The following is a 15,549-nucleotide window of genomic DNA, read 5'->3' as shown; positions in this document are numbered from 1 at the left end:
GCACGGACATAGCATCATAAGCATATCAAAGATAACAGTGAGCAAAAATGCTGCCGATGTGCTATTGAAAAGTCAATTCGCAGCGCACCAATGGATGTTGTTACTGGTATTTTATCTTTCATATTTCTCAATTCCATCATATTCCTAGTCTATGTTTCAATCAATCAATCAACTTTACTCTGAGGCATAATATGCGGAGCAACATTGCGTCCAAGTGAATCCACCACTCTAACCTCTCCCGCAGGCAATCCTCGAGTTACTAAACATGTGAGGATTTTCGGAGCAGGCGTTTTGGGTCACGGCTGCCTCAGCGGACCGGCGGCACTGGCTGATTGTTCGGAGGTCGACTCTTTTGCCTCCGGTCTCTCAGCAGGGGTGTCCTTTAACTGCAATGGCAGGGCGCGGTGGCAAAGGTGCTAAACAATGGGCTGCCCTCCCGGCTCCTTCTTTATCGATGATAAATGTCCAGCCTCCCCGGCACGCTAAACGTAAACAAAGCAGGTTGTGATTTACACGAGTCCTATTGTACTGAAGACACAAAAAGACACGAACGGGAGTGAGGGGGCAGAGGGAGCGAGAAGTCACAGACTGAGGGAGGGGGCTGGGAGGGGGCTGGGGGAAGACAGCGAAGAAAATAGTGTTAGGAGTAAAGGGGACAGTAGCCGTGGAGGGATACAAATGATGACTGAGGAGGAACTAACAAGCCTCAAACCAGTCAGAAGGCAGATTTAAGACAAAAACCCAATGGGCAGAGAGAGGGTGGAGCTTCCACGAAGCTTCCACACTACAGTGTATACTACTTGCCTCGCAAAGCGATGGCAGCGCATTCGTGCTGCATCGCTAGGCGAGACCTAAAAGTAAATAGTGTTAGGAGTAAAGGGGCCAGTAGCCGTGGAAGGATACAAATGATGACTGAGGAGGGACTAACAAGCCTCAAACCAATCGGAAGGCAGCATTTAAGATAAATGACAATAGGCAGTGAGTGGGCGGAGCTTCCACGAAGCTTCCACGCTACAGTGTATAGTGCATGCCTCGCAAAGCGATGGCAGTACATTCGTGCTGCATCGCTAGGCGAGACCTAAAAAGTCTGCTTTTTTTTCCCCTATTTATTTACTTTTGCAGCAATCTCGGCACCCGCGCTTTGGCTTAAGATATTTAGAGCTAAAACAGGGCATGCCGCAATTGTACTAAAAGTAAAGAAATAGAAAAAAAGGCATGTAGCCGAGTTCAGCGAGCCGCAAATAAGAAAAGAAAGGCGCAGACACCATTATTGCAGCTAGGGCATGTGGCACTGGTTAAAAAAATAAAAAAGCATTGGAGGACTGCGTGTCCTGCAGCAGGCAGGAGAAAGTGCTTTAAGAAAATAGTGCTCACAGGCTGTAATTTAAACATATAGATTAACAACACATGTAACAGGGGCAGTCCTCATGGGAGGTTACAACAGGAGAAAAGGAGGTACTAAGGAGGAACTAGTAAACCTATTGACAAATCAAAAGCTACCATTTACACAGGACAGTACCAGGACCCAAGTGAAAAGATGGGCGGAAAATGGGCGGAGCTCAAAGTACATACCTTAATACAGCATGTCTCGAATCGCTGTCCAAACGAGACCTAAATAACAGTATGAACAATCTGCAAATTCCAGAGGACAGACAATTGAATATCAGGTTTCTGATGACTATACAGAAAAAAGTCAGTGGAGGCAGGACTTGTTTCTAATGACAATGGCTACATAATTTGCGAGTTGTGTCTTTTAAATTCTGCCTGCTATATAGTTGGTAGTTGGAAGAATGGCTTTGCAGAGGAAATTTACAGATCACATTTGTATTGGGCAACAAGTAACACTCTGCCAAAGAAACAGTTATAGGGGAGGAACAGATAGCAAAAGTAATATCACCAAAAATAGGGAGTCAATGGAAAGAACTGAAAAAAATTGATCTTAGTATCTTGTTTTCCTCAGACAGCTACGAAGAAGCAGCACATGTTAAAAGCAGGTTTGTTGGTATCCAGGGCTTCGTGCTATAAAAATTAGGTTACAGTTAAGTAACATCCTTAGAACTACGTAGCTCATTTAATTGATTTATTGATGATGAAAGACTGAGTCGGTCTTTTGGATTAGGAGTCTGGTCTGTGGGTTAGACACACACACACGTAGAGCAGGAGCAGAACATGCTGGGCTATAAAATGAAATAAAATGAAATAAAAATAACCGATGATGTAGGCGGTAGCAACTATTGTCCAATACAACATTCTGGGCTCTTTTGAAGTCAATACGTGTCTGGACCTTCTTTCTAGAGAAGGTTGTAATCCACATTGTTGCATGTGTACGGTAAATCTTGCTCTTTCAAATTGCAGGTATGACGCGTGCAAGGATGATCTGACCTGTGCGCGCAACTGGGTCTCTGACTGGCAGTGGGGACCAGATGGAAACAATTGTACTGGGGACTGCATCAGCTATGGACAGGTGAGGTGCAAAGACCAACCATTAAGAAGGAAGTGGATGAGAATGCCTGGACTCCTTATTATAATGTACTGTACTGATATCAATATAGCGTTGTCCATGAACCTTGTGAGGCCTCGAGCACTTTCTTGATTGTTGAAACGTAGGTACTTATATGCACAGTTTGTAGAATGCTTTATGGCTCTAACCAGGCCACAGGAGCGCCCTGAAGGTTTTCAGTTTCCTGGCTATCCTACCAGTGTATAATTGAAAGCATGTGGGTCGCAGACTGGCTTTTGTGTGAAACAAAATAGTGCGAAGAGTAAGGATTAGAGACAAAACAGAGATGCTGTGTAGGGACTCAACAGCAGAAAAGCATTTACGTTGCGGAGTGTAAGAGATGGGTGCATATATGCACTTGCCGTCAAGACGTTGTTGTCATGTTGAACCATTGAAGGGTCTGTATAGTCTACCATCAGGCATCACTTGATTGGGCTCCGACACTGTGGTGGGATGAACTGGGAGCCATCCCATTGTTTTCTACTTCATCCACGGTGTTGTTGACTTAACTCTCTAGCACTTTGATATAAACATTGGTGGCTGCTCCCGATAGGACATAATAGGGTGGCGGGGCATAAAAACATAAAAACGATATATAAAAAATTAAAGAAATTTTGACTTACCTGACACTGAGTCCAGTCAGTCTTGTCTCTCTCCCAGTCCTCGAGACCGGTGCACACTGTGCAGGCTCCCAGATGCCAATCCCAGAGCTTCTGTATTTCCAGCATGAGAGAAGCGCTGGGATGGCACTGGGAGGCCTGGTTGGCCACTCAGACAGTGCCTGGGAGCCTGTGGCTTTTCTCCACCGGCTGTACAACACAGCCGGGCGGAGAAATTCTAAGTTTACATGTCGGTTTGGCTGAACAGTCATGCGCAGTTAGTAGTGCCTACAACTCCTCCTCCTGAAGTTCAGGATGGCCCGGCCACGCCCTGTGACAAGGCTACTAAGCAGACGCAACAGTGAATAAGAAAATTATAATAACATTATTTTATTATCATTTTATTTTTCACTGTTGCCTCTGCTGGGTAGCAGCAGTGGGGCGACGCTCCCCCACCATAGCCGAAGAACTGCCCCTGGATATAAACGATCTTGAAGTATGTTAAAGCATTTAACGGAGATCATGCACAGTCTGCTAGAGGTTTAGTCATGAAAGCCATGCTTTTATTTAGTTTCTAGATGGTTACTCATTGTCCTTCCATTGCTGGGCAGGGTGTTCCACTGTTTGCAAGTTTGTACCTAGGACGATCTTCTACACATGCTGTTTCTTCTGCAAGGAGGGATGGCCATTCTGGTTCTATGGTTTCTCATTTGTGTGCAGCACTTAAATCTGAATTAGAGAAAAACTGGCCCAATGCTGTGGTGTGCCCTATGGGTGATGCAGTAAGCACAAAGCAAGAATTCTTTCTGCTATGTACACCGCCCTAGTTGCCAGCTCCTTCAATTTTTAACTGAAAACTAGTAGCCCTTCTCCCAGAGCTGAGGGACTATTAACACTGTTTCATCTGCCCAATCATCCCCATGGGCCTTTCCTATGGACAGGTTTTCAAATACATTGCATCCATTTTACGGCGTGGTGTATGCCAAGGTGCATTTTAGTTTTCAGTAAGTATCTCCTGCATGAGAGCAGATGTGAGGGACCAGGTACAATTAAGATTTGGGTCAGGGAGAAAAGGACTTCAAACTTTCAACTTACCATTGTGTGATTATTCCTGTTCAGAACAGGTGATTCCACGGTTCCGTCAGGAAGACCTTTTCAGTAAGGATTCTTTCGTACAGCAGATAAGCACAGGTTATCTTCCTTCTAGGTATAGTGGGGTACTAAGATGGGTGGCCGTAAATTGCAAAATCAAGCAAACTCCTGCAGCAATGTCTTAGCAGGCACCGATGGACAACCACAATGCAGCAGCTATCATAGGAAGGGCGTAAACTCTAAACACAGCGATCCATGGAAGGCTACAGCGGCAGTGTGTAACCACACTGATGTAGTGCAATGTGCTGCAGTTCTATACAGATGCAAGGTTTTTGTGAACCAATGGAACATGCCCAAAAGCATCTCAATGAAAAACAACATAGTGAGTACCCTAAATCCAAACAGAAAAAGTAATTGTTTACCTCCGTCCAGTAAAATTTCAATAACATCACACAGGAAACCCCTATGAGGCTGTAGCTAAAATCGGTTTTGCTAATACTGTCTAGTTGGAAGCTCAGATGAAAATGCTTATGATATTTAAGGCACAAAGAGTGAAAAGATATAAAAATGATGGAAATGATATTCATAATTCCTAAATCTCTGCCTGACCCTTCTTGCTTTCCTGGATGTAACCTGAATACCACCAACAAACTAATGTGAGCCTGGATTAGGCAGTGATTGCTGTCACACACATTTTAACAAGGACCACTGGAGCAGAGGGCACTGATAGAATGATGTTTGAAGGGGTGGCTTATTGCTTTCCTTAATTATCTCCATCAGAAATCCACATCCAAGGCATGGACAGTTCTGGGCCAGGCCGTGCAATGCCTTCCTGTCCTCTTAAACCTTCTGTTCATTTGTGCAAGAGGTGTAGGGTCTCTGTCTTGGTGTACAACCAAAAGCCCTGATTTGATGCCACCAGCCATCTAGAGCAGTGGACAGCATCCTTGTGTTTTTTATGTGATTTCCTACTCTCGGAGGAAGTGATTAATCAGGAAGGACAACAGATGTCCAGTAGTATGTGCAGCCACCACTGTAGGTCTGAGCCCACTCAGCCTTCAGATTCCACTGCAGATCCCGCATATGCCCTGTGCCGTGTTCCACAGGCAGGACGCACAAGGCAAGAAGGTGAAGAAGCCTCAGAACCTCTGTCACTGAGACCCAGGCTGCAGGTGGAGACATCCAGATCGTAGCCAAAATGCCATGGCCTTGCTGAGCAGGTAGAAAAGCTTGAAAGTGCACCATAACCAAGACAGTTCGGATGAGGGGGCATGGCTTGCAGCCAAGAGTAATGGCCGCAACCTAACTGAGCTCCGGCCAGCACAAGATCATCCCCTATTAATCTGGACACTTATCCGCGACAAAACTATCACCCAAGACCTTTTCTAGGCATCGGAACACTGGAGGCTCATTCCGATTAAGTTTAGAGTGGAACTGGCTCTGTACTGCTGATCCGCGGGCGCGAGGCGAGGAGTGGCCTACAGCTGCGCACGGAGCCACGGGCTCGCGTGATCAGACGACCTGCGGCCCGTCCGGCCCAACGAGATGGCTGTGCAGTGGTGAGAAGTGGGGGGCGCCGCATTGCTGAGGGGACTGCGCCTGGGCGGCTGCTTGGTGCGACACCTTTGGGCGCCTGGGGAGCGCCTGGGGAGCCCCCGCGGGGCCAGCCAGCGTCGCGACAAACTCCAGGCATTGGGAGAGGCCCAGTTTCGATCCATAATCCCCGCCCGGCAGGCCCTCACGGCTTCACACGGGAAAGAGCCGGCGGAGCCCAGATACCGGTGGTGCCCCCTTCATCAGCCAGAGCCAGGATACTGAACATCTGTGGCCCCCAGGTAAAACACAAGATATGGGGGCAGTGAGGCACGGCACACCGGAGGCCCCCGGGGGACCATCTTTGCCGCACAACTAGTGGCCCACTCTACTGGAAGGAGAGCGGCGCAGACTACAGCGCTGGGACTCCCAGGTGGGGGGTCCGCGCCCTGGTGGAGACATCCTGCACAATTCCTGGGACACTGCCTGGCTGCACTGAGCGACTCCACTCTGAGGCTCTAGAATACCTGGCACCCCAGCGCCATTGTCAACTGCAGAGTTCCCGCACAACATAAAAGGACACACAGGCACGGGTGAGAGAGACCGGAATCCCCCGGCGCAACTCTAAGCTGTCAGCTGCAACATACCGATACCACGCCGATACAAGCGGAGAGGCCTCGCGACCCACGTATTTCAAGGAACCCCTTGCTCGGGGCCGTGAATTAAGCACTCGACGAAACGCTGCTGGCCACAGACTCTGACTCCACTGTGCTGGGAATAACTCGGCCCACACCGCAACCAGAGGCCCCACACAATTTAGCAGGAAACCCGACAGGCCGCAAGGTGACAAGCAGTCCCGAGGCAGGCGGCGGTGAGTACTGCGCAATACCAGCAATCCCGCGGAGAGAGCCCAATGGGGGTCCGGGGTCCACGAGCGACCCAGCAAGCCAAATTAGACAAATATGCTTTTTCCAAAGACGTGACGGACGCGACCACCCAACGGATACCCACGGAGGTCGGTGCCGCGCCAGAAGGCCAGCCAGAAGTCACATTGCTAGGCATAATGTCCGCCCTGACGAACGTCCAAATGACAGTGGGGTCCATTTCCTCGGATGTATCGTTCCTCCCAGCAGACTTCCAGAAAATTACCTCCAGAATGACTGAAGTGGAAACCAAGATGGCGTCTCTCACGAAGGACACAGCCAGCCTCCAGCGACAGGTCCAACAATTGGAAGCTAAGAACCGCCAGATGGCAGCCAAACTAGACGACCAGGAAGGCAGATCGAGACGCAACAACGTCCGTATTACAGGAGTCCCGGAGTCAAAGAGGATGCCAGCCATGGACCTCTACGTAGAAGACCTCATCAAGAATCAACTCCAACTAAGGGGTCCATCCAGCTTCTTTTCGGTGAACGGGCGCACAGAATACCCGGGGGTAAGCCAAAGCCTGGAGCAGCCCATCGACTGATCCTGGCCAGGATCTTCAATTTCAGAGATCGGGACGCCATCTTCCAAACATCCTCTGCATATAAAAAACTCTGTCATCTCCTTCTTCCCAGACTACACGGCGGCAGTCACCAAGCAAAGAAGGTCTTTTCTTGAGGTCAAGAAGGAACTCCAACGTAGAGAACTCGCATGCACCAAGACCTGGTTCTTCAAGACGCCGGAGGACACCCATGACTGGCTGGAGGGTTGGCGACAGGTCAGCAGATCTAAAAACGGCAATGGGCGACAAAAACGCCACTCCACGGAAGTAGCATCCCAGGGCCAGAGACACAGGGAAGGAGAAGAAGACCAACGCCAAAAGGACACAGAGGACTGACCTCCTAAGGATGGTGATCGCCAACTTGACAGTGATGGGACCTGGTAGATGGAATCTCCACCTATCCCATGCCAAGATGCTTAGCCGCGGCTCAGATCGCCCGCGGCGGTCCAGAATTGAACAACTAAAGACCTACTACTGCGATTGCACCTTTAATTTAGATGCCATACTTAGAGTAAATATCCTGACCTCTTCAACGTCTTGGAGTGAAGGGATGTTCGGAGTGCTCTGGATGTCCTCTCCCCACACACCCAAGTACTGTTCATGGGACTAAAGCGCCCTGCACAGTTGGGGTGGCGGATAGTTGGAAATCCGTCTAGCAGTGAGGCAGGGAGGGGGGGTGAAAGGGGGGGGGGTTTGATCACGGTATTGTTAGAGTTTGAGCTCTTTTTCCTTTTGGAAATGTTTATTTGTTTTATGATCGTACCATACACTTTAAGGTTAAGCACAGGGAACCCATCAGCTCACACACATGACTTCACAGAAGCTATGGGACTCGTGGACGTTTGGCGGGCACGACACCCCATGACGCGCCAATACACATATCACTCTGGAGCCCACAAAAGTTTGTCAAGGATAGATTATATCCTCTCATCACCGACAAGCCTTGCAGCAATCACAGAGATCACACACCTCCCGAGAGGAATATCTGATCACTCTCCCTTGTCAGTGACTTACACATCGCAGCACACGGGACGTAAACGCATCTATCCAATTTACCCGGGGTACTTGAAAGTCCCGACTATCAGGAAACAACTGCGTAAAACCATGAAACAATATTTCCAAGAAAACACACACTCAGTTGCTTCCCCTGGTACTCTATGGGAGGCATACAAGATGGTGTTGCGAGGGCAGGCGATATCCGTAATAACCTCACACAAGCATGACAGGGCCCTACAAGTGCAGGAACTTGAGAGCGCAGTTAGCCTAGCCGAAGAAGAACACACAAGAGCGCAGACCGATGAGACAACGCACACTCTAAACTTGGCCAAACAAGCATACAGGGACTACACATGGGAGGACGCTAAGACGAAAGCCCAAAAAACGCAACACACGATATATGAGGCAGGGGACAAGGCCGATAAGTTGCTAGCCTGGCTCGACAAGAAAGAACGCGCTAGTCGCTGGGTGGCTTACCTACACTTACCCTCTGGGGAGGACATAACGGACCAACAGGACATAGTAACAACCTTTGCACGACATTATGAGGCAGCTTACACACCCACCACAAACGCCACGGTAGAAGAGAATTTGGCCTTTCTCAAAGAAATCCGTTTGCCAACTCTGACATCCCAAGACGCCGACACATTAGACGAGCCACTCACGGTGGACGAAATTACTGCTGCACTTAGGGGGCTACAATCAGGCAAAGCACTAAGTCCCAACGGCATTCCGGTAGAACTCTACAAAACAGAAGTGGAAAGGGTGGGGCCTCACTTATTAACAATGTACGAAGACAGTCTAGATAAGGGAATACTTCCCAGGGATCAGAGGATAGCGATTTTAGTGACGATCCCAAAACTTGGCAAGCCCCCTCAGGACTGCACCTCTTACCATCCAATCTCACTTCTCAATGCGGGGGAGAAAATCTTAGCAAAAGTACTAGCCTCCAGGCTCCAACCACACCTCACGTCCCTTATACACCCGGATCAATCTGGTTTTATGCCAGGCCGCAACACAGCAATGAACTTACGACGGCTACACAGAGTGATGGCCCGAATGTCCACCATCCAAGAAGAGGCAATTATTCTATCATTTGACGCCAGTATGGCCTTTGATCGGGTAGAGTGGCCATTTATGTTCGCAGTGCTACAACACTTTGGCTTTGGGCCCAACTTTCGTGCATGGGTCCGGTTGCTATATACACAACCCATGGCACACGTAGTAGTCAATGGACGCATATCTGAGGACTTTTCTTTAGGGCGCGGGACCAGACAGGGATGTCCATTGTCCCCACTCCTATTTGCCCTGGTGCTTGAGCCCCTCGCGACTTGGATACGATACGACCCAGTGATACAGGGACTGAAATGGACGGAAGGGTGGGAAGACCGTATATCACTGTACGCAGATGATATATTATTATACATGACTTCCCCTAGCCGCTCAATTAATTGTTTATTAGATATCTGTACATCATATGGCAGATACTCGGGTTACATGATTAACTGGGCGAAATCGGTTTTGTTTGTCCTCCGCGGTTTCCCTCCGCGCCTACCCAGGGGAGTAACGATACAGCTTGGGAAAGACGGTTTTAAATATCTAGGCATTCATATTACCCCATACCATCCTCGATTCTACGAGCGAAATCTCGTGCCTCCCCTCCTGAGACTTAAAAACAGCGTAAAACACTGGCATGCACTACCTCTGACCCTCCTGGGCCACGCAGCCTTGTTTAAGATGATGGGCCTCACAACTTATCATAGTTAACCAATGGCTCCACGCCCCGCAGGAGGAACCAGCTCTCCGGCTTGACAGGCACACTCTTGGGGCCTCAGGACCCCTAGTGGCGCTTTACCACAAAAGCACAAAAGGCGCATGGTTCGGTCCCACTGCACATACAATATACATATGGTTCACAGCGCAGCGTGCGCTCGGTTGGGAAGGAGTCCTCACCCAACTCACACCACTGTGGGATGCGCCAAAATTAGGTATGCTCCGCTACAGTAAAGGATTTTCACAATGGGACCTTATTGGTATCTCGAAAATTGGGGACCTCTGGAAAAAGGGAGAAGTAGTGACATTCGCCCAACTACGAACAACATATCAAATGGCTGACTCAGAACAGTTTCGCTATACACAAATTAAGCACACACTTACAAGGGCCATACCCAGAGGCACCGATCTCCCCGAATCATCACCGATCGAGGACCATCTCCTTACAGATCATCTAACTAAAAAAGCCATTTCTCTCACCTATCGCAAACTAATTAATAATCAGAAAGATCCCACACAAGCCTTACGAGACAAATGGCGGGCTGACCTGGGAGACATAGACGACCAGGATTGGCAGGAAGCATTGGCGTCCCCAAGGGAGGTGGCAATCTCGTCTTGATTACAGTTGGTGCAACTGAAGATCCTACATAGAACGTATTACACTAGAACCATGCTCCACAAAATTGGCCGGACTGAGACACCTCTCTGTCTGCAGGGATGTGGGACACGGGGCACATTTTACCACACGCTATGGGACTGTCCTCACATAACACACTACTGGGAGGCGGTCATGGAGACAATTACTCGGGTGTGTGGCCTCGAAGATCCCCCGAGCCAAAAAGGTGCCTCCTCAATATCTGGGAACCAACAGACCTTAATCGCGCAGCACAGGACTGGGCGACCCTTGGGATCACGTTGGCTAAACGCAATATTGCACAACATTGGGGCACGCCCACTGCCCCCCTACAACAACACTGGTGTCAAGACATCGATAGAGCAATGGTGGCCGAAAAAGCAGTCTTCATACACAGAGGGTGTCCCAAAAAGTGGGAGGGGGTGTGGGGCAAGTGGAATTCGTTCTGTGGCAATATTTGTGCCCCTCCGACAATAGAATCAGACCCAGACTTAAGTGACTAGCCCACAAGGACTGTTAGAGAGCCGGCTACACGCCCAAGATCAGGGGTCCGGGCACTTTGATAATTTGAGATGAGTATTAAGGCAACTATAAAGAATGCATTACCTGTGTAAATAACCTGTAATGAATGTGTCATGATACTGGACATTGCTAAGTGTAACCAGCACTTTTTGTTTTATTTCTTGAACAAATGACAATAAAAAAAGATTTAAAAAAAAAACAAAAAAGACAGTTCGAATGAACGAGAGCTCCTTAAAAGGATGCAGTTGGGGCATTGGAATGTTGATGGGGAACCCCAAAGAAGTAAGGAGGTTCTCCGTTATCTGGAGGTGATCTACGACCGATTATGGCAATCCCGCCTTCAGTGGCCAGTCATTGAGGTATGGAAAGAATGGTATTCCCAACCTCCGAAGATGTGCTGCAGCCACTGACATCACTTTTATGAACACACAAGTGGCACTAGTAGGGCTGCAAAGGAAGCACAGAAAACTGAAAATGCTCATGGCCCATCCTGAACTGCAGATAACACTTGTGGGGCTGCAGGTCAAGATATGGAAATAGGTGACCTGCAAATCCAGCGCTACTCTCCAGTCGCCTGGTTCCAGAGCATCTTGAATTTGTTCTTCTTGAGAAAGAAGATGAGGGCGAAGGACTAAAATATGGCAAAGGCCTCCATCCTTCAGCACCAGGAAATAGCGAGATTAACATCCTGTTCATATTTCTGGAACCAGGACCCTCTTGATGGCTCCTCTGTCCAAAACAGCCTGGATTTCTTTCTGCAAGATGACAGACATTGTGTTGTAGGTGATATGTGTGGTGGAGTGGAAAAGTACAACAGTGCATCCCTTTGTTGACTGATCTTAAGCACCCATGTGGCAGATGTGATGCTCTGCCACCCAAGCAGGTAATACTTCATTGTGCCACCAACAGGATGGCAATGTACCACTGAGGACAAGCTGATGTGGTTTGGTGGTGGTGCCGGAAGGGTGGGTTGACTGAGCACTACATTGCCCCTAAGGGCCTTAACCTTGTTGGCTGGATCACTAACCCCGACCTCAAAAGGTTTTGGAAAGGGGGGGGGGGCTGAAGAAGTCTGTTGACCCCACTAAGGGCACTTTCAATAACCAAGAGAACATGGATGTTTGAAAAATTACTCTTAGTAGACATCCTAGACTATTTTTTTTAACCATGTCAGGGGTACCCAGAAAATAAAAAGATTTTGTTAGGATATACCCCAAGGCATTTTTAACTGATCTGGATCCTTGTTTCTATTCAGTTGGTAATATCTTTGCATTCCCTAGTACAATTGAGTCCATCCAGGCGGAATTTACCTGCCTGGCTGAGGAGTGGAGACCGAAGATAAAGCATGCCACGATCATTAGTGGGTGAGGTGTCCACATCCAATCTCTTATGACATCTGCAATGCCTTAGGTGGCAATGAAATTATTGTCCTTTGAAAATACCTATGGGCCCTGTATGTTTGGCTATGGAACAATACCTCAACTGGTCCAGATGCGACAGAGTTCCCCCGGCCATCTTCGACCCCTCAGCAGATAGAAGCCTCCAGGAAAGTGGTGCTGCATTTTTTGGGTGCTTTTTCTGCTCTTTTTTACATGCCTCTGAGCCTCAGGGAACCACAACAGCCTCTTGTCGGGTTCCCTCAAGCGCACCCCCTATGCCACCTGACAGAGTCTACTGTCCTGGCACCTGTTACTGGGCACATACTAACACCAGTACAAGTTTCCACTACAGTACCATGGTCCACGTGGGTTTCTACTACACGGACGTCATTGCCAGCGCCACCAGTGCCAATTGATGATCTGGTGCCAACACCCATGTCAGACTCAGACCCAGCATCGCCTAATGTTGCGCTGCAAAACAACTAAAGTGCAACTGGTTGTCATGTTACCTATTTCCACCCCACGCTTGTACCAAAACACCACTAATACAGAGGCTCCATTCTCTTTTTAGATCTGGCTTTCATTCCATACCAGAACAGAAAGCATGAGAGGATACTGATAATGATGGAGAGGGTAATGGCTTGCTCACTACACTGATAAAGCTTATACCTTGACTTACAAAATACCGGTGGGCTTGACACCTCCCCTGAAAGACAGCTTGACTTGCCACATTTACAGTGGTGGTGCATAGGGCAGCTGAGGTACTAGAATTGCAGTTGCACTCCATTGATCGTAAAACCAGTGGAGGCTGGTGAACTTTGCTATAGGTGAGGCGTAAAAAGATGGTGAAATTCAGACTATCGAGCAAAGCTCCTCTGACCACCTCTAAAAGGCAGTGTATTGGGGAGCAGTGGTAAAGTCATTCTCCCTTAATTTTTCTTAGATCGTTCTCTCTACATCTCGGTGTTTCTCTTTTACTGTTTGTTCACCATAGTTTATGTTGCAAACCTTTTAGCACTGAATTGTCTCAAGCTTTCACTCTTGGTGTTAGCCTTTGCATTATTTTAAGTGTGACACATAAAACACAGGACAAACAGATGATGGATGGAATGCAGAGCAGGGAGTGTCTTCCTGCTCACAGAATAGTGCAAAAATGTCAAGAGAAATGGTGGGGGTCATATGTGTCCACTACAAATTATATATTATTTTTAATAAGAATTATTTTTGATTTGGATATTTCTATACACTTGTGTGTTTTCATTTTGATGGTTATTCTTTTATTTTATTTTTTCTTATTTCTTATTTCAAACTATTTTAATAGAAAAAGTTAGCCAAGAACCAATAACCTATCCACATCCTACCATTCTATGAAGCACTTCATGCACAAAGCATGCACATATGTATTTAATTATTTAGCAGTTTTATAAGGCGCTATTATTTAGCAGTTTTATACGGCACTATTGTGCTTCATTTTGGTTATGTCAGAGTGTTTTACAGAGTGGTGAAACAATAAAGTTGTATTGTAGGGTGGAGAGTTTAGAGCCCAGATGAACAGATTAACGACTAGATGCGTCTGAAGTCTTTTTATTGCAATCTCTGTTCTGTGTTGACTTTATTAATTTATTTATAGTTATATAAGGCATGAACTAGACCTGGAGATAACAGAAGGTTTCAACTAAAATAAGATAAAATACTCCAATAGAATAATCGGGGCCACTGGAATTCTGTGGTTTTGGGGCTGCAGCCTTTTCTGCATAATTATGGATGTATCCCATTTGCCACATAATCCATTATCTGCTGCATATGTTGCAGATTTTAACAACAACAAAAAATGCTCCTAGCTGAAACGAATCAAAAGTTGCCTAAAAACACACCAACACGTGTTCCTGTGCAGTGAAAGGCCCATTGCAAAGGTGGACTGGTCATCTTTCAATAGCTTACCGCTGTATTCGCTGTAATACAATTCCCCCATATAAAATAATTGGATAGATTTTCACAGTTAACACAGCATCAAACCCATGGCAGAACACCTTTTCCCCCAGCATAGATGTGCAAAACGTACAGTGCCTCTAGCAGTGAATGTCAATTTATTCTTGATCTGTTTCATATGAGTTCCTGAGAGTTTTGGCTTGTAAATCACTCTAGATACGTACACACACACTCCGTGACCTGTTCGATCTCCTTATCTAGTTGCCAGGTGGATCTCTGCTTTATTTTACCAAATTAAATGTTTTATTTTAGTGTAATTGATAAGTAAACCGTTAATAGAGCTATATTTTTCCAGTCGTTGTAGCTGTTTTTGGAGAACCTCCTGGGTCGTCGAGATTAAAACTAAATCTTCAGTGTAAATTAAGTGTGTAATCTTGTTGCCAAATTCTGAAGGATAATGTATTAGTAACCAGGGGCTCCCATGACCCAGCTCAACTGCTGGGGTAAATCTACACCCCTTTTCACGCACTTGCCGAGGCACACACAAAAAGTACTAAACCAGAGAAGCTGGCTTCCACTATTAATTTGTATGTATCATTTTGAAGTCCACAAATTGCTTCAGGATTTTCTTTCCATATCTCTTTATTATTTCTTCTTTTGAAACCAAGTATGTGTACAAAACAGCCGACACGTGTTTCGTCCAAAAGGACTTTTTCAAGGCTGTAAACAATACATAAACAAACAATCACGATCCATAAAAAATATACCCACAATGTTTGACAATTATAAAAAACCTGTAATTGCTCATTTTCATCACAGTCATCATCTAAAACTGGCATCAAAACAATTGAAATATTATATCCTTTATTCAAAAAGCCTCTTGTTTGACATTTAATAAAAATCACATACAATGTCACCAATGCACTATCTTATAACAAAAAAATTTCATGTTTGCTCCACCTTGCAAAATTATAACCACCACCAAGGACCAAAGTGTCTGTTATGATATATCAAACAGAAACCGCCACCAGAAACCACATGCAAAAAGAAAAAAGTAACCTATTATTAATTCTATCTCACCTAATGAGTACTGGAGAGTCCAATGA

The 15,549-nt window shown here is 46.7% G+C and overlaps 1 protein-coding gene across 1 annotated transcript in view; it reads left to right on the top strand.

Annotated features, from left to right (window-relative positions):
* The window catches only part of RTBDN (retbindin), a 133,961-nt gene that overhangs the window by 103,824 nt on the left and 14,588 nt on the right, over nucleotides 1-15,549 (top strand). The window contains exon 5 of the mRNA XM_085654476.1: nucleotides 2,356-2,464. Within this exon, the coding sequence (XP_085510602.1) occupies nucleotides 2,356-2,464 (109 nt within the window). The remainder of the gene's footprint in view (nucleotides 1-2,355; nucleotides 2,465-15,549) is intronic.

The sequence above is a fragment of the Triturus cristatus genome, chromosome 4_1, assembly GCF_964204655.1.
Source record: "Triturus cristatus chromosome 4_1, aTriCri1.1, whole genome shotgun sequence".
In the NCBI taxonomy this organism is placed as follows: Eukaryota; Metazoa; Chordata; class Amphibia; order Caudata; family Salamandridae; genus Triturus; species Triturus cristatus.
The sequence above is the reverse complement of the archived record's forward strand: the minus strand, read 5'-3'. Positions and strand labels throughout refer to the sequence as shown.